This window comes from Gossypium arboreum, chromosome 1 (genome assembly GCF_025698485.1).
Source record: "Gossypium arboreum isolate Shixiya-1 chromosome 1, ASM2569848v2, whole genome shotgun sequence".
NCBI classification, from domain to species: Eukaryota; Viridiplantae; Streptophyta; class Magnoliopsida; order Malvales; family Malvaceae; genus Gossypium; species Gossypium arboreum.
The window spans coordinates 118015540-118039463 of record NC_069070.1 but is presented as its reverse complement, the minus strand read 5'-3'; the positions used below and the strand labels follow the sequence as shown (position 1 = coordinate 118039463).

Genomic DNA, 23924 nt, shown 5'->3' with positions numbered 1-23924 from the left:
TTGACAAAATCAAAGAAAGACAAAACATTGTGGCAGAAAATATGGGTTTCCCATATAGTGGGACCCATACCCAACAAATCTCCCCCCCAAATGCCTCCATGCCGGAGGTCAAACAACATGCTTCAAACTTTCCTCTTGGTAAGGCCTTAGTCAACATATCAGCACCATTATCATTAGTGTGTATCTTCTCAAGCTCTAACAGCTTAGCTTCAAGAACATCTCGTATCCAATGGTACCTCACATCAATATGCTTAGATCTAGCATGAAAAGTTGAGTTCTTACCAAGATGAATAGCACTCTGGCTATCACAATACATGACATACTTCTCCTGAGTAAAACCAAGCTCATGCACAAACTTCTTCATCCAAAGCATCTCCTTACACGCTTCGGTTGCTGCAATGAACTCTGATTCGGTGGTGGACAATGCAACACACTTTTGCAGTCTCGATTGCCATACCACAGCTCCTCCTGCATAAGTGATTAAGTAACCTGAAGTAGATCTCCTCGAGTCAATGTCTCCGCCATGTGCGAATCAGATACCCAACAAGAACAGGTTTCTCATTGTCGAAACAAAGTTTCATGTTGGAAGTGCCACGAAGATATCTCATAATCCATTTCACTGCATTCCAATGCTCTCTGCCTGGATTAGAAAGAAACTGACTAACTGTTCCAACAGCATAAGCCAAGTCTGGTTTCGTGCAAACCATTGCATACATCAGACTACCCACGTGGCTGAAGAGTAAGGAATTTTCTGCATCTCTTCCTTCTCCTTTTCTGTGGAAGGACTATGCTTAACACTTAATCTAAAGTGCATAGCAAATGAAGTATTCACCGCTTTAGCTTTGTCCATACTAAACCTTTGAAGTACTTTCTCAAGGTACCTCTCTTGTGATAACCATAATTTCTTGGCCTTTCTATTACGTGTCAATCTTATGCCAAGAATTTGCTTTGCTGGCCCCAAATCCTTCATTGCAAAGGATTTACTCAACTCTTGTTTCAACTTCTCAATTCTAGAAGCATTCTGACCAACAATAAGCATATCATCAACATAGAGCAAAAGAATAATAAAATCATCACCAGAGAATCTCTTAACAAATACACAATGATCAGAAGTAGTCTTCTTGTAGCCTTGCTCCCCCATAACAGACTCAAACTTCTTGTACCATTGCCTTGGAGCTTGCTTCAAACCATACAAGCTCTTCTTCAATCTGCACAAATAGTCCTCTTTCCCTTGTGTAACAAAACCCTCTGGCTGCTCCATGTAAAGCCCTTCTTCCAAGTCACCATGAAGAAAAGCGATTTTCACATCCATTTGTTCAACCTCTAAGTCATAACAAGCTGCCAAACTCAGTATAGTTCTTATAGAGGACATCTTCACAACCGGAGAAAATATTTCTTCAAAATCAACCCCTTTTTCTGAGTATAACCCTTGACGACCAATCTAGCTTTGTATCGTGGAGATGAAGACTTCTCTTCTTGCTTTAACCTGTAAACCCATCGATTCTTCAAAGCTCTTTTGCCCTTAGGCAGTTTCACCAATTCAAAATTATGGTTCTCATGCAAGGATTGAAGTTCGTCTTTCATCGCTTCAACCCACTGATCTTTGCATTCACTCTCCATAGCCTCTTCATAACATTCAAGTTCTCCCCCGTCAGTCAAAAGAACATATTCATCAGGAGAATACCTGACAGAAGATCGTCGATCTCTAGAAGACCTTCGAAGTGGAACTGCTGGTGGAGCTATAGGTGCTTGTTGTTGATTATTCACAACATCATCCATAGGAGTATCAAAGTCACCTATAGTCTGATGGTCACATCTAACATCACCATGCACATCATCCTAGATAGGATCTGGTGAAGAGTCTAGGGGAACCGGATTCACATCGATCAAGTCACCACTACCTTGTGAATCCACTTTCTCCGTCTTATCAATGTCATCAATGGTCTGATCCTCAATGAAGACAACATCTCTGATTCTCACGAGTTTCTTCTGAACTGGATCATAGAGTCTATAACCAAACTCACCATCTAGACCATAACCAATATAAATACATTGTCGAGCCTTGACATCCAACTTGGATCTTTCATCCTTTGAAACATGAACAAATGCTTTACAACCGAACACACGTAGGTGATCATATGACATGTCTTTACCAACCCAAACTCTATCTGGCACATCACCTTTCAAAGGAACACTAGGAGACAGATTTATTACATGTGTCACTGTATTCAAAGCTTCAGCCCAAAACGATCTTGGTAACTTTGCATCTGACAACAAACATCTAACTCTCTTAATCAATGTTCGGTTCATTCTTTTAGCTAACCCATTTAACTGTGGAGTCTTTGGTGGTGTTCTCTGATGTCTGATTCTCTGTCACAGACAATACTCATGAAATGACCCTGTGTACTCGCCACCATTATCAGTACGAATGCACTTCAACTTCTTCTCAGTTTCCCTTTCAACTGATGCTTGAAACTGTTTAAACACCTCAAAGACTTGATTTTTGGACTTCAAAGTGTAAACCCATAGCTTTCTTGAACAATCATCAATGAAAGTTACAAAATAAACTGCACCACCATGTGATCTTACTTTTATCGGACCACAAATATCTGAATGGACCAACTCTAGCAATTCTGATTTTCTATGAGGAGGATGACTTCTAAATGAAACTCTTCTCTGTTTTCCTGCTAGACAATGAGCACAATTCTTCAGTATAGCATTCTTCAAACCCGAAAGTTGATTCTTCTTCGCTAAACAGTTAAGCCCCTTCTCACTCATGTGACTGAGTCGTTTATGCCACAACTCAGTTGAGCTGTCATTCACTGTCACATTCACCATTTCTCGAGAAGTCAAAGCTTGCATCAAGTACAAATTTGAGCTTTTCTTTCCTCGACCCACAACCAAGGAGCCTTTAGTCAGCTTCCACTGCCCCTCACTGAAGGTGTTACAGAATCCCTCATCATCAAGCTTTCCTGCAGAAATCAAATTCAAACGGATATCCGGTGCATGTCTGACATCCTTGAGAGTTAACTTTGTTCCATTGTTACTCACCAAGCTAACATCTCCCATACCAATAGCCGAAACCAAACCGTCATTACCCATCTTCAATACCCCACAATCACCAGGAGTATAAGATGTGAAGAATTCTTTCCTCGACGTGACATGAAGTGATGCACCAGTATCAATTACCCAACTAGTCTCGTCGCATGCTAGGTTGACCAAATTCTCATCACAAATAACTAACAGATCTTCACGAGCAACAGTAGCAACACGCTCGGATTTTTCATCGTCATTCCGATCGTGTTTATCACAACCACCTTTGTTCTCTTTCTTCCACTTGAAGCAATATTTCTTGATATGACCTTTCTTACCACAATGATGACACTCAAGATTCTTGTATCTCGATCTTGACTTGCTTCGGCTTTTATATCTACCCTTTCCATCTTTGTCTCTGTTTCTCCCCCTGTTCTCGACAACCAACACCTCGGACTGTAATGTAGAACCCTGAGATCTTCTTCTAACCTCTTCATTCAACACATCACTCTTAGCCAAATCCAAAGTAATAATACCCTATGAGGCAGAATTAATGAGCGAAACCCGAAGGGTCTCCCAAGAGTCTGGTAGAGTAGCAAGCAACCAAAGTCCTAAAATCTCATCATCAAATTTGACACCCATACCAAGCAACTGATTCATCACACTCTGAAATTCACTAACATGGTCACTATAGACATTCCTTCTTTATATTTCATACCATCATTTTCTTCACAAAAACAACTTGTTATTGCCCGACCTCGAAGCATACAAGCTTTCAAGCTTCTCCCACAATGTTCGAACATGTGTCTCCTGATCAATGTGGTTGTAAATATTTTCTTCAACAAATTGCTGAATAAAGCCACACACTTGTTGATGCTCAAATTCCCATTCTTCATCACTTTTCGAATCAGGTTTTTGAGTAGTAAAGACTAGAAAATGCAAAGCCTTCACAAACAACAGATCCTTCATTTTATTCCGCCAAAGTTGATAATTTGTGCCATTCAACATAATCATCTTGCTCGTATTAATTTCCATAATTATCTGACACAATAACCAAGCTCTGATACCAGTTTGTTGGGAAGAAAATGAACAACCGAAACAAAGCGAAAGCACAACCGGTGTTCTTTCTCTCCCTATAACTCCTGTCAAAAATTATGGCAAGCACAGTAGCACAAAATATGTTCTCTAGGAACCTTAATCAACCACAAATCAACTAATGCAACCACAACAAAAATAAATAGAAACACCGATATTTTTACATGGAAAACCCCTCTAAATCAAGGGTAAAAACCACGGGACTTTAGAGTCCGATAAAGAGCTCCACTATCATCAAATGTTCGACTACAAGATCACAATATCAAGCCTACAACAAGCATTCAACTCCGACAAGGCTAACAATATGTAATCTTTAGCAAAAGAGAGAAAATTGAGAGAACATCACCAAAAACGTAGCTGCTGAAAAACGGGTATTTCCGAGGCTACAAGACTCAGATGAAAAATCCGACCGTACAAAGTCAAGAAAACCTTATCGCCTAGCTGCTGTCCAAAAATTAGCTCAATCGAACCACGGATGGACTTTCGATCGAAGAGTTGATCACTGCTGCACCAAGCTTGAAAAACTGATTTTTCTATTCTCTCTTTTTCTCCAACGAGCTTCAATCTCACTCTCTATTTTTCTCTTCTTTTAAATTGAGAATTTGACACTCAATAATAATAGAAAGGCTGCCCACATCCCACACATAAAAAGCCAAAAAAAATTGGCTTTTGACAAAATCAGAGAAAGACAAAACATTGTGGCAGAAAATATGAGTTTCCCATATAGTGGGACCCATACCCAACAAATTTCACATTTTTTTATTTGTACTAAGAATCCATTGAGGGATTGCTCCAGTAAACATGTTTCCAGTTAAAAACCTGAAAAAGATCGTCATGAAGTTTCTATAATGAGATGATGTTCTATAGGAAGAGTTATCAGTTAAAATGAAACCCTTTTTGCAAACTCAGATAATTATATCTGTAAAAATATATATATATCTCACAATTGTCTCACTTCTGGAAGAGAAATTTCAATTTCTCCACTGAGTTTGTTGAAGCTGAGATCTCTGCAAGAAAATATTTAGGTACAATTGGAAATTAGAACAACAACAATATTTGGATAGTCATTTCAATGCACCAACATCCATGCATGATAAAGCATCTAGTGGCCTATTGGACTATTACTCACAAGATATCCAACTCTGACATATTTTCAAGAGAAGTAGGTAGCTTTCCAATGATATTGCAGCTACTCAATGTCCTATAATAGAATCACAACAACACTCCATTATATAAGTCAGTAAATATTTGCTCTAAAATTTAATCAATCTCATCCTTGTAGCAGAGTTTTACTTACAGATTTTTCATTTTAGACAAATTACTAAGTCGTGGAAAAGTTGATTCAACTCCAATCAAGTCCGTAATCATTTTGTAAACAAAATATTCAATAAATAATATCCAAAGTGTTATATATATATACATATATATATATAGAAGTGTTTGAATTTTAAGATGCATTGCTTACATAGATTCTAAGTTTCCCGAAGGACCAATGTCTGGAACTGGTCCACTCAAACCACTTGCGACAATACGTCTGCCATTATCAGAGTTGGATTCATTTAAATCATTTATAAAAGCACAATATTTCTAACGAAAAAAAAATTAATTAAAGTTCTCACATATCCTTAAGGTTTGTCCAATTCTGGAAAATAAAACCGGGAATCTTTTCTGTGAAGTTGTTATCACCGATCCGGCTGTTAAGTAAACATAATAATCATAATTAGAATGTAAACAATTTAGGGATGAGCATGACATTAAGACCATGAATCAATTCTGGATGACATATATAGAATAGATGAATATGAAGCTTACAAAATCTTCAATGTAGTCAGCCTAGCAAATGTTTCAGGCAATTCACCAGTAAAATTGTTGGAATTAAGAAGCCTGCAAATTAAGCAATAACAATTCGCAATACCAAGAGGGAACAGATATTAAACAAACCTAAGAAAAAAAGCCGAGTATGAAAAGATGGAAATAAATGAAAGATTTAATAAAAAATTCTATCACTTTATATAGCAAATTTAGAAAGGATGAGCCTCTCACAGGCTCTCAAGTTTTGGTAGATTCCCCAGTGCAACAGGCAAATTTCCTGAGAAGTTATTGTGCTCAAGGACTCTACACAATTTTTCAAAACAATTAATGAGATTAATCCATTAGACACTTGTTAGAGCATTATATTGATAAAGCAAAGTAATGTGCTCTTTAGATGCCGCTAAATATTTTGTCTCACTCGCTGCCTAGAGGAGGATCTAGGGTGGTTCCAACTCATATATGAATGCATAGAGCTGGGGTAAAATGTCGAGAATGCATTAGGGGCATCCAAAAATAGTCTAGTGAAAATTTTATCTTATATAATGAAATTAAGAATATTAGGCTAAAAATTGTGATATAGAAAGCAACTCACAAGCTGGTGAGACTGCTCATGTTTGCCAGCTCCTCTGGGATTAAACCTGTTAAACGATTTCCAAGAAGGCAACTGCAATATTGTGTTTATTTGTCTGATAAAACAGGGAAGGAATTAATCCAAAATTCTGTAAATTGAACAACGAATATTTAAAAGATAAATGCAAAGATTATTTTATCATTTTAACCATATAAATTATATGAAAGGAAAAAAAAAATCATACATTTTAAAAAGTTGCTGCATAGAACCCCATTGAGGAGGAATGTGGCCACTAAGATAATTGCGAGAGAGATCACTGTAAAAAAAGTTAAAACGTTAGAAATACAAATATATGACTCATCAATTACATTACAGAATCAATTGGTATAAAGCACAACAAATAAAGAATTATACAAAATCAAATCAATCCAAAAAAATCAAACAAAACTCACATATAACATACCCACCTTATGGACTAACCATAATTAATTTGAGATAAAAATGATGGTATAATAAGAAATATAAATTATATGAAAATAGAAATTAAGGAAGGTACTTACATGTCTTGGAGGTAAGCGAGTCTGGTCAACTGTGGTGGGAGAGTGCCCGATAGATTTTGTCCCTTCAGCGCTCTGATTATTTCAACAGTTTAGAAAGGTATTTTATGTTTTGGAGTAAGATTTGTTTCTCCTCTTGGTAAAGGATAAAAGATGTAGTGAAATCATAATTTCATACAATTTTTTCTTGTATGAAGTTTAGCCCTCAACTGTTTTCATGTCTCAATATTAGGTTATTCAACAATTATTATTATAGCGAGTAGGTTTGGATTAACTCAAGTGTCGTATTTAATTGTTTGGGTAAACTACCTAATTGAGTGATTAAAATAATAAAATTCTTTAACCACGATGATAAAATTGTTTGGATTTTTTTACTAAAATGAAAAATCTTAAAAGTCAGATGAGAAATTGGGTAGTTTAATTATTTTATTATTACTTTACTAAACTATATAAGAATAAGGTTTAATGCTCAATTTGACCTTGAATTATTTTATTTTCCTATTTTGATATTTAAATTCTTTTTCTCATATTGATACTATCGAAACTATTTTTTTTGAAAAACAGGAACCGACTTAGATTTCGAAAAATGAAAACGAATAGAAGACCACCAATCCTTTTTTGATGAGATGTGATCGGGGCACCTTAAATTAATCATTTTAATAAAAGTTAAGATTTACTAAAACGATAATTTTTGGTCTACGAAAATTGATAATACTCTAAAATGACGTGTTTTTATATATTAATCATGTGTTTATTTTGAGCTCGAGCCTACTAATTTGAGCTATTTATGTCTTTTTATCTTTTAGGGACTAAATTGGAGGCGAAAAGTAAATTCAAGGGAAAAAGCGTTAAATGGGCCAATATGCAACGTGGGACAAATATGGTGCCAAAAGTGCGAACATGGAAGGCACAAGGACTTAAAAGCAAATAGAAGAGATTTTATTTTGGAAGACTCTATTTTATTTTATTCTATTAGGATAATTAATATTAAGATAATTATTAAGATTATTCAAATTTAGGATTTTATTTTAATTATCTTTGTTTATCTTTAATTAAATGTATTTATCTTTTTAGAATTTAAGTTCAATTAGACTATCTCCCTAGCACTATAAATAGGGGGTGAAGTGACTCTATTTGGGGGCATCTTTTTCTGTAAACACTCTCCCCCAAAAGTCTTTTGTTCTTTCATATTTCTTTTCAATAAAATTTCTTTTTCCATATTTTTATTTATTTGCTTTCCCTCCATTATCATGAGCCACTAAAAAACCCTTCTAGCCAAAAGTTGTCAATATTTCCCCAAAAAGGGTTCTTGAGGCCTAGAATTGTACTTAGCCTTCTCGCCAAGTATTCATCGTTTCTCCACACTACGTCTTGACGCTTAGTCCATGGCCCTTAAGAAGTAAGCTTTTCAAAGATATGCAAAGGCGGCCGCTTTGTATGTTTTGGAAGGACTGCATAGTCGGTTCGTTAACTTCATCGTCGAGGTTGGCGAGCCAAAGAGACAAAATGGCGTGGGATTCGCCATTGAGAAGCGTTGATCTAGCATAGATTCTTGGCTAGAGTCGATTCCCTAAAATCGTAAATCTAATCTTTGGAGCTGGTGGTCGAGGCGTCCTCTTCCACTATAATCGGCTTACTTGAGTCGAGAAGGATCATCCAAAAGCCAAGGATTGAGCCCAAGGCGGAATGAGACAACCGAGGTGGAACTTTCCCATAAGAATTTCTTTTCTCTTAAAACTCTCTTTATTATTTTTATTATTTTCGTAATCATAATTTCAGTAAACTTTAAATTCTTTTTTTATTTTATTTTCGCTTCCAAAATTAATTCTTAAATTCTGTTTTTTATTTTTTTTCCAGGAACGCAGGTTTTCTTGGGCACGATTCTGCCCAAGATTTCGAGAGACAAGCATTCGTATAATCCGGTCCTTGAGGATTCGACCCTACTTCCCCTTTACTATTTCTTTTTCATTATTTTACAGGGAATAGGATATTTTTGGTGCTCTCAACGACCGCATCAAATTTTGGCGCCGTTGCCGGGGATCGACAACATACTAATCTTGTTTTTCTTTGTTTTCTATGACCAGATCTGCTCCAAGTACTCTTGCGCTCGACTCAGAAATCGAAAAGACTGCGAAAGCTAATCGAAAGGAAACAAAACTAAGGCAAAAGCAGTCAGTGGTGGTTGGAACTCAAAGTAATCCACCGCCAGAAATTAGAATCGACGATGAAGTAGAGTCTAGGGTTAACGAAAACCCTACTCAAACGTTAGAAAGTAAAGAAGAAGCAGTCGATTCCCCTGAAGAAGTGCTGAACACTAGGGTTGATGAAAACCCTAATTTAACACCTCAACTTATGGCTCAGACAATTCGGCAACTGGCCGAAGCGCCTACAGAACAACCGCCACTATGCATCACGTATCCTACTATGGATACTGATTTTGAATTAAAGTCAGGCTTGATTCAGCTACTGCCAACTTTCCGTGGGTTACAAAATGAAAACCCCCACAAGCATTTAAAAGAATTCCATATGGTTTGTTTGAGTATGAAACCTCAAGGGGTAACTGAGGATCAAATTAAATTGCACGCTTTCTCTTTTTCCCTAGCAGATTCAGCCAGGGAATGGTTATTTTATTTACCTCCTGGATCCATTACAACTTGGGCTGATCTATCTCGTTTATTCCTTAACAGGTTTTTCCCTACATCACGAGCGGCTGAGTTAAGAGGAGAAATCGTGGGCATAAGGCAAAAAGACGCAGAGACTCTATACGACTATTGGGAGCGATTTAAGAAGTTGTGTGCAAGTTGCCCACAACACGGTATAACTGAACAGTCTTTGCTCCAAAGACTTTTATGAAGGCTTGAAACCCATGGAGATGAATATGGTAGATGCCGCGAGTGGAGGAGCGTTAGTTAACATGACTCCACAACAAGCAAGAGACTTAATCTCCACAATGGCTGCGAATTCCCAGCAATTTCGAGCCAATCCTGAACCCCCTAAAAGGGTTCACCAGCTAAGTAATTCTACCATTGAATATAGACTTGATAGACTTACTAATATAGTGAATTCCTTGTTACGTAAAAAATCGAAACCAGCCGAGTATGTGGAATATGTGCTACACTGAACATACGATCGACGCGTCTTCTAGTCGTGTGACGATTTTATGGCCTATTTAGATGCTGTGGGAAATTCTCCTGGGCCACCACAAAGACGATACGACCCTTACGCCAATACCTACAACCCAAGATGGAGGGACCACCCTAATTTTAGTTATAGGGCTAATCCACGATATAACCAGCCATACCAAAATCGAGCCCCACAACAGTCGCAAGATTCAGGTAATTCTTTAGAAACTTTGGTCAATAAATTAGCAACTAATGTCCTTGATTTTCAACAACAAACTCTCAATTTCCAAAGAGAAATGAAGGGTTTTCAAAGAAACCGAAGCATCCATAAGGAGTTGACCACATCAATTGAGAAATTAAACTCTCAAGGAAAGCGCCATCACAAATGAACCAAACCCAAGCAGAATGCGAATGCGATAGCGTTCTGAAGCGAGAAGATCACGGAACCGGTTCTCGGCAAGAATCTTGGTCAAGAAATCGCCGAAAACTCCAGAAACGCATTTAACGATCCGAAGCGAAACCCCCCGCCGAAAATCCAACCTCCATTCCCGGACGATTAAATCGATTGTCGAAAAAGTAAGGAAGACAATGAGATCCTCGAAACATTCAGAATGTTGAGATCAACTTACCAACGTTAGATGCCATTAGACAGATTCGCGGTATGCCAAGTTCCTCAAAGAACTTTGCACCAACAAACGAAAACTAACAGGTAATGAAAAGGTAAGTGTTGGTGAGAATGTTTCCGCAGTTCTACAGCGAAAAATACCGGTTAAATGTAAAGATAGGGGTATGTTCGCTATTCCATGCAAAATTGGCCATTTGGGAATTAAGAAGGCTATGTGTGATCTATGGGCCTCAATAAATGTAATGCCTTATTCTATTTATGAATCACTTAACGCGGGTTTTTTGACAAAGACAGGTGTTATTATTCAATTGGCAGACAGGTCTATTGTGCATCCCGAAGGAGTCCTCGAGGACGTCTTGGTAAAAGTTAATAAACTTATTTTCCCTGTAGATTTCTACGTAATTAAGATGGAGGAGGACAACACTACTGGATCTTCAGACCTTCTGTTGGGCCGACCCTTCCTTAGTACTGCTAGCACCAAGATCGATGTCCGAAGCGACATTCTTACGATGGAATTTGATGGGGAGATCGTGAAATTCAATGTTTACGATGCCATTAGCCATCTAAGTGAAATCTTGAGCGTAAACCGCGTCGACCTGATTGACTCATTAATGGACGAGACTTTTGAGTCAACTTATGAAGACGAATCTGAATATAGATATGATGATTATGAATTTGTTAAGACATTATTATCACCATCAGAAACTAAACTTCTACCTTCTATTGTGCGGGCTCCAGATTTGGAATTGAAACCACTTCGCGCATCTCAAGTATGCATTTTTAGGAAAAGGTAATACCTTACCCATTATAATTTCAAATAAACTCTCTAAACCCGAGGAGGAAAGTTTGATCTAGGTACTAAAGAGTCATAAGGAGGCGATTGGCTGGACCATTGCTGACTTGAAGGGGATAAGCCCCTTGACATGCACCCACAAGATTTACTTGGAGGAGAACACGAAACCAAGGAGAGAGGCACAAAGACGCTTAAACCCGAATATGATGGAGGTGGTGAAAAAAGAAATAATTAAGCTGCTGGATGCTGACATCATTTTCCTCATTTCTGACAGTAGATGGGTAAGTCCGGTACAAGTCGTGCCCAAAAAAACGGGCGTGAAAGTAAAGAAAAATGCTGAGGGCGACTTAGTACCGGTCCGAATGCGAATCGGTGGCGGTTCGCATCGATTCATGTGAAGTTGAACGCTTATACTAGAAAAGATCATTTCCCTCTTCCTTTTATAGATCAAATGCTTGAACGTTTAGCTGGTAAAACTCACTTTTGTTGTCTTGATGGATATTCAGGTTTCTTCCAGATCCCTGTTGCGCCAGAAGACCAGGAAAAGACCACTTTAACATGCCCGTTCGGCACATTTGCATGTAGGAGGATGCCATTTGGACTTTGCAACGCACCAGCTACCTTCTAGAGATGCATGATGAGTATATTTTCTGAATATGTAGAAAAAATTATTGAAGTTTTTGTAGATGATTTTACCGTGTATGGAAACTGTTTTACTAAATGCCTTGAAAACCTTACGATAATTTTGAACAGGTGCATAGAATTTAATCTTGTCTTAAACTATGAAAAGTGTCATTTTATGATAGACAAAGGTTTGATTCTAGGTCATATAGTCTCATCTAAGGGAATTGAGGTTGATAAGGCCAAAATTGACATTATAAATTCTTTGCCATATCCCTCTACTGTTAGAGAGATACGTTCTTTTCTTGGCCATGCAGGATTTTACAGGCGTTTTATAAAAAACTTCTCAAAAATAGCTGAACCATTGTGCGAGCATTGCAGAAAAGACAAAAATTTGAGTTTGACTCAAAATGCAAGGAGGCTTTTGATACACTTAAGCAAAAGTTGGTAACCGCCCTATAGTACAAGCACCGATGGAACTATCCTTTGAAATTATATGCGATGTAGTTTAAGCGTAGCGTGGGAGTCGATTGGGACAAAAGATAGCGAAAGAGCCTCATGTCATCTGTTACGCCTCAAAGACCCTAGATACTGCACAAAACAACTACACAACCACAGAAAAAAGAACTTTTAGCTATTGTGTTTGCTTTAGATAAATTTCGATCATATTTACTAGGATCTAAGGTGATTATTTTTTCTGACCATGCAGCTGTTAGGTACTTAATCGCAAAGAAGAAAGCAAAGCCAAAGCTCATTAGGTGGATTTTACTGCTCCAAGAATTTGACATCGAGATTCATGACAAAAAGGGGTGTGAAAACCTAGTGGCCGACCACTTGAGTAGGATAAAAACTCCATTTGATGATGATCCCATAAAGGATGAGTTCCCTGATGAAAGCTTATTCTCAACCGAGGCTTACTATCCGTGGTATGCAGACATAGTTAATCTCTTAACCACGGGATCGCTGCCCACTGAGTTAGCTCAATCCGTAAAAAACAAGCTTAGACGCGAAGCTCAGAATTACATATGGGACGATCCATACTTGTGGAAACATTGCTCAGATTAGATAATACGACGATGTGTTCTAGAAACCGAGGTAACCTCTATCCTTACTTTTTGTCACACAGAAGCTTGTGGAGGTCACTTTGGCCCTAAGCGGACAGCTCACAAGGTATTAGAGTGTGGGCTATATTGGCCTACAATCTTTTGTGACGTGTTTAACTTCTGTAAGTCTTGCGATAAATGTCAGCATACAGGTAATATCACTAGACGAAATCAAATGCCCCTATCCCCGATTCATGTATGTGAGATTTTTTATGTATGGGGCATTGATTTCATGGGCCCCTTTATTTCTTCGTTTGGAAACGTATATATACTTCTTGCAGTAGACTATGTTTCTAAGTGGATAGAAGCAAAGCCTACTCGCAATGATAATGCTAATACTGTTATGGAGTTTCTAAAACGAACTATTTTTTCTAGGTTTGGAACACCTCGAGCTTTGATCAGTGATCGTGGTACCCACTTTTGCAACAAGGTCATGAAGGCACTATTATCAAAATATGGGGTTATCATTGTGTAGCAACAGCCTACCATCCCCAAACGAACGGCCTAGCAGAGGTTTCAAACAGGGAGATCAAGTCAATTTTGGAAAAATAGTTCGACCCAACCGTAAGGATTGAGTCTTCTACTCAATGACGCTTTGGGCCTATCGGACGATATAAGGGACCAATTGGCATGACCTCAGTCGACTTGTTTCGGCAAAGCATGTCATCTACCAAGAGAGTTGGAGCATAAAGCTTATTGGGCTATTCGACAATGTAACATGGAGTTAGAGCCATGAGGAAGGCAAGGAAATTGGACATTCAAGAATTGGAGGAAATTCGCAATGATGCCTACGAGAATGCTCGAATTTATAAGGACAAAACAAAGATGTTTCATGACAAAAATATAGTTCAGAAGCATTTCTCAGTAGGACAAAGAGTTTTGCTTTATAACTCCGTATTAAAGCTATACCCAGGTAAGCTTTGATCTCGGTGGCAAGGACCTTTTATTGTGACTGAAGTATTTACAAATGGCGCAGTTGAAATAGAGAGTGAAGAATCAGGAAAGCGGTTCACAGTCAATGGTCAATGGCTGAAGCCATTTTACGAGAATTTCCAGGCCCACACGGTCGAGAAAATTCAATTAGAACCACCATAAAACGGTTCAAGGCGTCAAGCTAACGACGTTAAATAAGCGCTTGTTGGGAGGCAACCCAATCTTTATTTTTATTTTTATTTTTATTTATTTTTTTCTTTTATTATTTATTATTTTCTTTTATTTTTATTTCATTTTAGTTAAATATTAATAAATTTTTCTTCTTCCATCTAGGTGAAATGAAGCGAAAATACGAAGAAAAAAAAAGACAGAAAGTGTGCACCAAAACAACCCTATCCATGTTGCCAAACAGTTCTATTCCAGCCCAGAATGCCATATCTCTGCAGCCAAACTGTCCTATTCCAGCCTTAGAATCCCCAAAACCTGCAGCCAAACACCCCTTTCAGCAAATAAAACCCCCAAACCTTACATTTTTTCCCCCAAATTTCTCCATAACCGCCGACTCCTTTCTCCTCCACCACCCACCGCCGATTTCTTAGCCACCATGGTGAGAACCCGAAGCCGAACCAACATTGCACACGTCACCCACCCCGTCTCCACCTCTTGCCGCTTCGCCATCTTCTTCTCCACTGTAGCGCCAACCGAGCCAGTAACTACATGGGGAGTTTTTCTAAACTTTTTTTTTCTCCACCTATTTGTTTTCCTTTTACTTTCACATCGAGGACTATGTGTTTTAAGTGGGGGGAGGCATTCTTCGTTGTTACTGTTATTATCTGCTATTTTTGCTGTCATATTGTTGTTGCTATTGTTTTGTGCTCGTTTCTGCCTATTTATTTTAAGAATATCCTGCTGCTTTTCATGCCCAAGATTTTACCAGGAATTGCTTACTGTTTGACTTTCATGCATGATTCTTACCTTCTAAGGAAGTTATGATTTTTCCCATAATTGATTCCATCTCCTTTGTTTTATTTTTATTAGGCTAAAAATAATTGTGATTAATAGGTTAATTCTATCTTGCTTTTCGTAAAATTGATCAAGTTTAATATAAAGTGAACACTTAAAATGATTGCATGCTTAATTAATGTTCATGGCTATTAGGTGATTATTGAAACTTATTTTGACACTTAAATTTTTTTCTTTCCCGAGTTCTCAAGAATTTTAAATATCGTTTAATTTTTAATAAATGTTTTCCATGGTTATGAGTACTGACTTAGATCGTGGATCGATCGAGTAACCGGGTAGGGTGCTTGCGTTGTCATTCTACTTGCGTCAAAAGGTTGTGTGACGTGACAAGTAAAACTCCGCTAGCCGAGGTTATGAGTATGGCTCAAATCGTGATCGATCGAGTAAGGGTAGGGTGCTTGGGTTGTCATTCTACTTGGCGTCAAAAGGTTGTGTGACGTGTTGGGTAAAACTCCGCTAACTGGAAATAAATAATTTTAGGAGTATGTTAATGAGTAAGGGGTGGGGTGCTTAGGTTGTCATCTCTCTTAGCGTCAAAAGGTTTAATATATTCCTAAGTAAATAAATAATAAAAAATTTAAAAAATAAAAAATCAAAAAGGAAAAAAAAAGAGAAGAAAAATAAGTACTAATAAAGTTGCATTTCGGGGACTAAAGGAGGAAATAATTAAGGTGTCTTAGTAGGTTTGGTAATTTACCTGAATGGCATAACTCAAGTCGATCTTAATTTTTGTGTGAAATAATTAGAATACTTTTTCTGTTTTACTTAAAGCAAGCTTAGAGGTCTCTTTATTTTTCATATGCGTTTTTAACTAATTTTTATGAAACTTTGGAATGGTATTTCTTTTATGGCAGAATCTAGCTTTCACAGTCGATAGGAACCATACTTGAGGGCAAGCATGGGCTAAGTAGGGGGAATTTGATAATACTCTAAAATGACGTGTTTTTATATATTAATCATGTGTTTATTTTGAGCTTGAGCCTACTAATTTGAGCTATTTATGTCTTTTTATCTTTTAGGGACTAAATTGGAGGCAAAAAGTAAATTCAAGGGAAAAAACGTCAATTTGGAGATTAAATGGGCCAATATGCAACGTGGGACAAATATGGTGCCAAAAGTGCGAACATGGAAGGCACAAGGACTTAAAAGCAAATAGAAGAGATTTTATTTTGGAAGACTCTATTTTATTTTATTCTATTAGGATAATTAATATTAAGATAATTATTAGGATTATTCAAATTTAGGATTTTATTTTAATTATCTTTGTTTATCTTTAATTAAATGTATTTATTTTTTAGAATTTAAGTTCAATTAGACTATCTCCCTAGCACTATAAATAGGGGGTGAAGTGACTCTATTTGGGGGCATCTTTTTCTATAAACACTCTCCTCCAAAAGTCTTTTGTTCTTTCATATTTCTTTTCAATAAAATTTCTTTTTCCATATTTTTATTTATTTGCTTTCCTCCATTATCATGAGCCACTAAAAACCCTTCTAGCAAAAGTTGTCAATATTTCCCCAAAAGGGTTCTTGAGGCCTAGAATCCAGACTTAGCCTTCTCGCCAAGTATTCATCGTTTCTCCGCACTACGGGCTGACGCTTCCGTCCATGGCCCTTAAGAAGTAAGCTTTTCATCATATGCAAAGGCGGTCGCTTTATATGTTTTGGAAGGACTGCATAGTCGGTTCGTTAACTTACTGCGTCAGAGGTTGGCGAGCCAAAGAGACAAAATGGCGTGGGATTCGCCATTGAGAAGCGTTGATCTAGCACAGATTACTGGCTAGAGTCAGTTCCTAAAAATCGTAAATCTAATCTTTGGAGTTGGTGGTCGAGGCGTCCTCTTCCACTATAACTGGCTTACTTGAGTCGAGAAGGATCATCCAAAAGCCAAGGATTGAGCCCAAGGCGGAATGAGACAATCAAGGTGGAACTTTCCCATAAGAATTTCTTTTCTCTTAAAACTCTCTTTATTATTTTTATTATTTTCGTAATCATAATTTCATAAACTTTAAATTCTGTTTTATTTTATTTTGCTTCCAAAATCAATTCTTAAATTTGCTTTTTATTTTTTTCCAGAACGCAGTTTTCTTGGGCACGATTCTCGCTTGAGATTTGAGAGACAAGCATTCGTATAATCCGGTCCCTGAGGATTCGACCCTACTTCCCCTTTACTATTTCTTCTTTATTATTTTACAGGGAATAGGATATTTTTGGTGCTCTCAACGACTGCATCAAAAATCAAAAAATGAGTTCAGGAGTCGGTTACGCATGAGGAAGGATTAGCACCCTCGATACGCCCAAAAATTGGTACCTAGTTGATTAATTAGTGTCTTAGTGTCGAAGATTGAAAACTTGAAAGACTTTGAAATACAATCCCTCTTTGAATTAATGCTAAAAAATGACCGAATAAGTTAAAACGGATGTTAAGGGCTCCCTCATCTCGAAGTAATAAAACGTCACGCCCAGTAAGTTAGGACACGACATTTCAAACTTTGCGAATGAGCATGCCTTTATTTGAAATTCATGTATTTTAAACTTTTTTAAAAGGGTATTCGATTATTTAGTGTAAACGAGAAAAATCGAAACCCAGTAAGTTAGGGCACCATATCTCGAATTTCCAAATGCCGAATATTGCCTTTGTTAACAAAAATCTTATCCCGAGATAACAAAATGTCATACCTGGTAAGTTAGGGCATAACACCTCGTATCTCCGAGAACATTTCAAAACTCGTATCGCGATTTAAAAGAGTATTCCGTTATTTAGGTTAAATGAGAAAAGTCGAAACCCGGTAAGTTAGGGCACGATTGTCTCGAATTATCAAATACAGAATATTTACTTTTATGAAAGAATTATTTTGGGTAAAGGATGATATAACGCAAATTTGTAAAAATGAAAAGAAATAAATCATGATGTTAACAAGCATAATAATAAATGAGTAGTATAAATGACAAAAATGAAAGGAGTAAACAAGCTATGTAACTTAAGAAGAGAATAATAGGTAAAAAAATAAAAAAACGATGAAAATAAAGATAAATAAGAATAATAAGAATAAGTAAAAAGGAAACGTAATAGTAAACCGATAAATAAATAAGTAATATATAAAATAGTAAAAGAAAGAAAATAATAATAATGTTGCCAATAGGTAAAAATGTGTTAATAAGGATAATAATAATAATATAAATAATATGCTAATAATATAATAGGGGTAAAAATAGACATAATAATAACATGTGCATAATACGATATTAAAAATATAATATAGTATATTAAAAATATAATATAGTATTAAAAATGTATACATAGTATATATACTAGGAATAATAACAATAGTAAAACAACCATGAATAATGCTACATAGAGGTGATCATGGGCGGGCGGCCGGGTTTGGGCAGGCTAAAATAAAATTTTAGGCCGTCTACTAGGCCGGGCCCGCCCGCCCAAATATGGGCCTAAAATTTTGTCCAAGCCTGGCCGAAATAAAATTACTAAGCCCAAGCTCAGGCCTACCCATTTTACCCATATTAATTTTTTTTTCTTATTTTATTAAATAAAAAATTTAAAATATAATAAATCAAATATATTTAAAAACATAAAAATAAATATTAAAACAAATAAAATAATACTAAAACAATTCTTAAAACAATACACAAATTAACAATATAATAAAAAATAGTTATATTAAAATTTAAAATAATTTAAAAAATAAAAATATATATATTAATATATAATTGGTCGGGCCGGGCGGCCCGGGACAAAAACTCTTACCCGAGGAGCCCATTTTTCGGGCCTATATTTTTACCCAAACCCTCCCATTTTTCGGGAGGGCCTTCGGGCTGGGTCGGGCCGCCCGGCCCATAATCAGCTCTAATGCTACATAAATAAATATATAGTAATAGTATATACATAATATAGTTATTAAAAATATATACATAACATATATGAAAAATACAATATTAAAAAGATATATATACGATACACATATATATTAGAAATGATAATAATGTTAAAAACAACTATTAATGATATTACATAAATATATACATATATATTATAAATGAATACATGATAATATTAAAAGTATGTACATAACATATAAAATATATATATATACATATATACACATAATATAGTGTTAAAATATTTACATAATATATACATATAAGTATTGATTAAAAATAATACTAATAATAGTAATAGTAAAATATACTAATAAATAATAGATATAGTAATAATAAGAATATATAAACGACAATGTGCATTGGAGAAAATAAAAATAATAAAAGAAAATTAGTAACGTTATATATACGTAAACATATATATATTGAAAACATACATACATAGTATTAGTATTTAAATATATATAATATAATATTTAAGAAAAACTGTACATAATATATACGTACTTGATATAGCTTTTAAAGTATATTTGTATTATAACATTAGACACATATATATATATGATAACATAAAATATATAACTAATAATATTTAAGAATGTATACATAATATAGTATAAAAATATATATATACGTAATATAGAATTTAAAATATACCTAATATATTAAAAGAATATATACATAATATAAAGTTAAGAAAAATAATAATAACAAAAAAACTATTAATAATACTATATAATATATATACATATAAGTATTAAGTGAAAATAATACTAATGCTAATAAATAATAAATATAATAATAATAGTAATAAAATATAATAGTATATATATAATATTAAAATTAAAATACAATAATGAGAAAAAGTGAAAAAAAGGACAAAATTGAATTAAAAATGAAGTTTTGGGGCGAATTTCGAAATAGAACAAAAGAAAGGGACTTATTTGAACGCGCGCAAAACATAGGGGGACCGAAACAGAAATTATTCCTTCCCATCAAAATGCAGCACATCAACGGGGACTAAATTGAAAATCGCGACAAATTTTGGGGCCAAATTAAAAATAAAAAATGATTTAATTGCAAAGTAATAAAAAAGCGGAGGGGTTAAATACGAAAATAGCCCCTCCAATGAAAACACGCAGATCCTGAAGTTGGAGCGGGTCGGGTTGCGGGTCGACCATGGGTATAGGCCAAAACGACGTCGTTTTGGGTTTAAAAGGCAGCCCCCAAAACGACGTCGTTTTGGAAGGCTATATAAGGCCAAATTTTTTTAAAAAATTTTCACTTTTCATTTTGTTTTTTAAAAAAACTCCCTCTCTTCTTTTGTTTCTCTCTGGAAGTGCCTGCTCCGGCGAGGGCCCCGGCCAGTCCCCGTCACCGATCACCACCAGCGACCGTCCCCGGCCTCCAAAAAAGGTATATTTTTTTATTTTTTTATATTTTTAAAATATGTGTGTAAAAAACAGTAAAGGAAAATAAATCTAAGTGTATAGATAGATTCGAAAAAAAAAGCAAATAAATAGAAAGGAAAATAGATAATAAACCTTTTGTCGAATCCATTCCTTTGTTTTAAGTATTTCTTGCTATGATCGAACACTTCTATTGGTGTTTGAATCTGAATCTTTTTTTTTTGTTCTATTTCATGTCCACTTTTACATTGATAAACAATGGCCTTTATAGCCGATTTTTTTTTATTGTTTGCATTTATCTCTGCTACTATTTCTTTGCCTTGCTGCTGTGCTCTGTTTCTTTTTTCTTTTTGCAGGCTTTGCAGGCGATGGGACAAGGCTAGAGGGTGGTTGAAGTGTGGTCAGAGGCGGTAGCACTAGGGGCGGCAGCCACTTGGATTAGGGGGCTAGGGTTTGTTGTTTTTCCGAAAATATTATGAGCTAGGGTTTTAGTTTCGAGCCTGTAAAATTTGGGCCTTGGGTTTGGGTTAGATTTTAAGGATTATTAGGCCTGGGCCAAAATTGGGTTGTACAGATACTTAAGCTATCATTCTATTACTCAATTTAACCTTTTTGTTTGTAACAGTGATAAAAAAAACTAATTGCTACACAGTGTCAATCAAAATGCCTCACTGGCAACTAGGGTTATTTAAATTAAAAATATTGACTCACCATTGATTGGTGTTGACTAAAGTTGACTTTTCACATTACACTATTAGAATGTGCCATGTCACTCTTCTTCTTTTTTAATATTATATATAATATATTGTTTAAAATGTAAAAAAAATCATTTTATAAATAATTTAAAAAATTCTAAAACATATAAATATAAATTAAAGAAATGATAATATTACATAAAATTTGAAAATTTTCAAAAAATATTAAATTATAAATATAAATTTAAAAATCAAAATATCATATAAAAATTGAAATTTTTTCATAAATTTATTTCTTCCAAAAATTCTAAATTCTAAAAATTCAAATAAGAAAATCTAAATTTCTAAAATTTAAAACTTTATTACATATTTTTTATCAACTGTATCTATTTTGGAAATTTAGATATATTGTTTTGAATTTTTAGAATTTAGAGTTTTGAAATTTTGACAAATTTTCTAGAATATATATTTAAAAAATTCATTTTTCCAATTTTTCAAAAGTTATATACTTTTTAATTCTTATAATTTTTTCAATTTTTATATAATATTTTGAATTTTTAATTTATATTATATAATTTATCAATTTTCAAAACTTTTAAATTTCTTTGTATTATTAATATTATATATTATTTTTTACATTTTAATAAATATGTTACGTATAATATTAAAAACAAAAAGGAAGGTGACGTGACGCGTTTTAATAGATCGATGTGGATGGTCAACTTCGGTCAATGCCATTCAATGTTCGATCAATAGTGAGTCAATGTTTTTATTTTGAATAATCCTAAATGCCATGTGGCACATTTTAGTTGGTTGAAAGGTGTCATGTGGCACATTTTGATTGGTGTCACATTGTAACCAATTTTTTGAGCACTGTTGCAAAAAAGGGTTGAACCGGGCAATGGAATGATAGTATAAGTCCCAATCTGAGACAAAAAATTTTAAGTACTAAAGTGAAAAAACAAACATAGTTTAGGGGACAAATTAAGCATTAAACTTGAATGACCAATTAGGTAGTTTACCCTAATTATTTTATTATTCCTTTATTACACTATATAAATAAATGTCATCATCCTAAACCTGTAGAGTTTGGTGGTGTATAGAGTAGTAACTTTTCTTATTTAGTCTTTAGTGGTAAAAGTATCATGAAAGTCATTATATTAGGAGTTAAATTACATTTTTTTCACTCTACTAAAAGAATGGCAAAATAAAACTTATCTGTTAGATTAAATAGTAAATTGGTCTTTTTTCTTTAAAATTTCATCCATTTGTATTATTAAAAACTAGTATAACTGACAGAATAATTAGACAATAACACGTGACATGCCACGTGTACTTCTTACTGATGTACAGAGACCAGTTTTTAATAGCAAAAATGATGAACTTTTTAATAAAATGACTAGTTTGCTTTTACTAATTTACTCTCTTTTTTTAATAAAAAAGATAAAATGTAATCTGACTTTTAGTATAAGAGACTCTATGATACTTCTACTATATTTTTATTATTTATGTACAACTTTTAAAACTTAATTTATTTTATCTAAATATATATTTAAAAATTTTGAGAGATCCTTACATGCGAACGATATGGCAGGGGGAGGAACTGCAATTACAGGTGACATTATTAACATAATAAGCACCTTTTTTTGCAAATTTTGCCCAACTCTCATCTCTGCTACTGCATGGATCGATATTAAAGTTCCAGTTTGTCTTCCCCAATGTTTTACCTATGCTTTTCAAAGCTTCCACTGTACACATTATATAAAGTATTAGGCATTTACAAATGGGAAAAGGGTCGGATTATAATTGAATACCTTCATCTTTTGCAAGTGTAGCTCCTAAAGTTGAAGTTGCAAGACAGCAAGCACTGAATATGGAAGCAAAAACAAGTAGGGGAGGAAACAACATATTGTGTTGTTGAAGAGATTTTAATTTAAAAAAAGAGAATGGGCACAAAGGTTAGATGTTAATGAAGATATTTAAATATGAAAGTGGGGAGTTTCCCTGCAATGAAAACCCGGCAAAAAAAAGTTATCGGGTCCCATGCACAGTGTATGCTAAATTAAAAGTTTATTTTATTAAAAGTTTTATGTACATATTTATTAATATATATATATATATAAATTAAATTATATTTTGATTGTAATGATAAAATTAAATGTTTAAAATGTAGTGGATTCAATTTTGATTATTTGTAAATTAAAAAAAGCATTTAGAAAGATAAAAATATTCTCAATGTAATTACTTTGTACCCAAAAATGTATTTTAATAATTTTCAAATTAAATTGGTAGTTGATTGATTTGAGAATTCAATTCAATTGAAAGCTTAATATATAGTGTAAATAATAGAAGTTCATCTCTATACTATTATTAAGATTTTGATGGAGTTGGTGTCAAACATCAATTGGATCTCAATTTAGTTATATCCATTATTTTTATAAAGTAATAAATATTATTTTAAAAGTATTTTTAAATTTTTAGTTTTTAATCCTTAAACTTATATTATTTTTCAAACCATTCCAAAATTGATGAAAAATAAACATTTATTATCTTTCTTAACTTGGCAATTAATTAAATTTTTTAAAAACTAAAAATATTAAAAATTATTTTTTATAATTCTTATATTTTTTAAAATT

The 23924-nt window shown here is 34.5% G+C and overlaps 1 protein-coding gene and 1 long non-coding RNA gene across 3 annotated transcripts; one reads left to right on the top strand and one right to left on the bottom strand.

The window, feature by feature from the left end:
- Positions 1-4247: 4247 nt before the first annotated feature.
- Positions 4248-23263, bottom strand: LOC128295483 (probable LRR receptor-like serine/threonine-protein kinase At1g53420). Of its 2 annotated transcripts, none has more exons than XM_053031096.1 (12): positions 23103-23263; positions 22865-23036; positions 7072-7143; positions 6756-6827; positions 6533-6626; positions 6172-6243; positions 5941-6012; positions 5748-5822; positions 5594-5662; positions 5258-5329; positions 5073-5135; positions 4248-4947 (listed from the first exon to the last, which is right to left on the bottom strand). In XM_053031096.1, exons 5-12 carry the CDS (start codon positions 6550-6552, stop codon positions 4878-4880), a joined length of 513 nt encoding a protein of 170 aa, XP_052887056.1. In that variant the 5' UTR covers positions 6553-6626; positions 6756-6827; positions 7072-7143; positions 22865-23036; positions 23103-23263; the 3' UTR covers positions 4248-4877. The 2 variants fall into 2 exon arrangements, with proteins under 2 accessions (XP_052887056.1, XP_052887058.1); XM_053031098.1 differs by having other exon boundaries at positions 22929-23036.
- Positions 20449-21094, top strand: LOC128295485 (uncharacterized). Its single transcript, XR_008285922.1, has 2 exons — positions 20449-20600; positions 20950-21094. It is a non-coding gene; the product is annotated as an uncharacterized LOC128295485 (long non-coding RNA).
- Positions 23264-23924: the final 661 nt, after the last annotated feature.

Bases quoted from the DNA above. Each gene is read 5' to 3' on its own strand.
- LOC128295483 (XM_053031096.1), bottom strand. From the start codon at position 6,552: ATGAGCAGTCTCACCAGCTT. The intron at 5,663-5,747 runs GTGAGAACTTTA...TGATAATGGCAG, and splicing joins TGGACAAACCTTAAGGATAT to ACGTATTGTCGCAAGTGGTT. The intron at 5,330-5,593 runs GTAAGCAATGCA...ATTCTATTATAG, and splicing joins TCGGGAAACTTAGAATCTAT to GACATTGAGTAGCTGCAATA.